General features: G+C 49.0%; 1 protein-coding gene across 1 annotated transcript; it reads left to right on the top strand.

Moving 5' to 3' along the window:
* The first annotated feature begins 360 nt into the window (after nucleotides 1-360).
* Nucleotides 361-854, top strand: LOC121940675 (3-oxo-5-alpha-steroid 4-dehydrogenase 1-like). Its single transcript, XM_042483390.1, has one exon. It carries the CDS (start codon nucleotides 491-493, stop codon nucleotides 785-787), a length of 297 nt encoding a protein of 98 aa, XP_042339324.1. The 5' UTR covers nucleotides 361-490; the 3' UTR covers nucleotides 788-854.
* The last annotated feature ends 535 nt before the right edge of the window (nucleotides 855-1,389 follow it).

Below are 1,389 nucleotides of genomic sequence, written 5' to 3'. Positions count from 1 at the left end.
CTCCACGCGCCTTTCACCAAACAGACCTTTGGAAGAACAAACTGCTGAGACGAAATAGTTTTCACATACTTGACTCACAACGTCAGGAGCTGCTGGGCTAACTGTTTCAGTGTATGTGAGGCTGAGAGACAGAGAGGAGGAGACAGAGGGACGGAGACAGACTGAGAGGGACTGAGACACAGAGAGAGAGAGAGGGGGAGGAGACAGAGGGACAGAGACGGACTGAGAGGGACTGAGACAGAGAGAGAGAGAGGAGGAGGAGACAGAGGGACAGAGACGGACTGAGACGTCCCATAAGAGGGACAGAGACGGACTGAGACACAGAGAGAGAGAGACAGAGGGGAGGAGACAGAGGGAGAATTGCTCAAGTTTAACAGAAAAAAGTCCAGCTGAGAGCTCTAACAGAGACAGTGTGATTTGTTCTGGTGCAGCTGTCTGTCCCTCTGTCTCTCTGTCTCTGTCCCCGGTGTCCTCAGTCCTGAGCGGGCTGATGAGGTGTCTTGTCTCCGCGGTGTCCTCTCTGAGCTGGGCTCTGGTCCTCGGCGGAGCGGCCAACCTGCTGCGGCAGACCCGCAGACAGACGCTGTACGGCCGCTACACGCCGGCGGAGCGCCGCTGCTGTCCGGCCGGAGCGGCCTGGCTCCTGCAGGAGGCTCCGTCCTTCCTGCTGCCGCTGCTGCTGCTGAGCGGGGACAGCAGCGGGGACAGCAGCGGGGACAGCGCCGGGAGGACGCTGCTGCTCTGCACCTTCATGCTGCACTACTTTTACAGGTCAGAGGTCACCTGACGCCGGCGGTCTAAGGGACGGTTCTGTATTTATCAGCGGAGGAGGATGGCCGTTTGCTGCAGATATTTTTCCCATGAGCCTCGTTCGTCCAACATGACGTGTTCAACGACTGTTAGAAATTTGAAAATCAGGTTTTTCTTTGGCAGGCCCGCAGGTTTGGAAAGCATGTTTTCTTTAAAAATGACCAAACATTTTAAAAGAAAAATAAACTGCAAGTTTTTAATTCCAAAAAATCGTCCAGAAAACGTTTTTTTAAAAATCCAAAAAGTTTAAGAAAATTTAAAAACTAAAAAGAAAATAAAAGTAACAAAAACATTTAAAGAATAAAAATCAGCCAAAGTTTTTGAAAAATGACCAAACATGAGGCCGTGTTTTTTTATTGATTTTGTTTTTTTGTTGCTCCAGAGGTCTGAGCTAAGCCCCTGATGTCCTCAAACCCTAAAGACGCCCCGATTCTTTAAGATGAAGTGTTCATTAATAATATTAAAACAACTAAAACATGCAAATCAATAAAACTGTCTGAACATGAAGCGGCTCCTTATTTCCATGTTTGAACCTGAAAACCTGAGAGTGTAAAACTCAGTCAGCACGTGTCTGCTCTG

Source organism: Plectropomus leopardus, unplaced genomic scaffold, assembly GCF_008729295.1.
Source record: "Plectropomus leopardus isolate mb unplaced genomic scaffold, YSFRI_Pleo_2.0 unplaced_scaffold924, whole genome shotgun sequence".
Classification (NCBI taxonomy): Eukaryota; Metazoa; Chordata; class Actinopteri; order Perciformes; family Serranidae; genus Plectropomus; species Plectropomus leopardus.
The sequence above is the reverse complement of the archived record's forward strand: the minus strand, read 5'-3'. Positions and strand labels throughout refer to the sequence as shown.

What these genes read in the sequence shown, in the direction of transcription:
- LOC121940675 (XM_042483390.1), top strand. Translation starts at nt 491, where the DNA reads ATGAGGTGTCTTGTCTCCGCGGTGTCCTCTCTGAGCTGGGCTCTGGTC.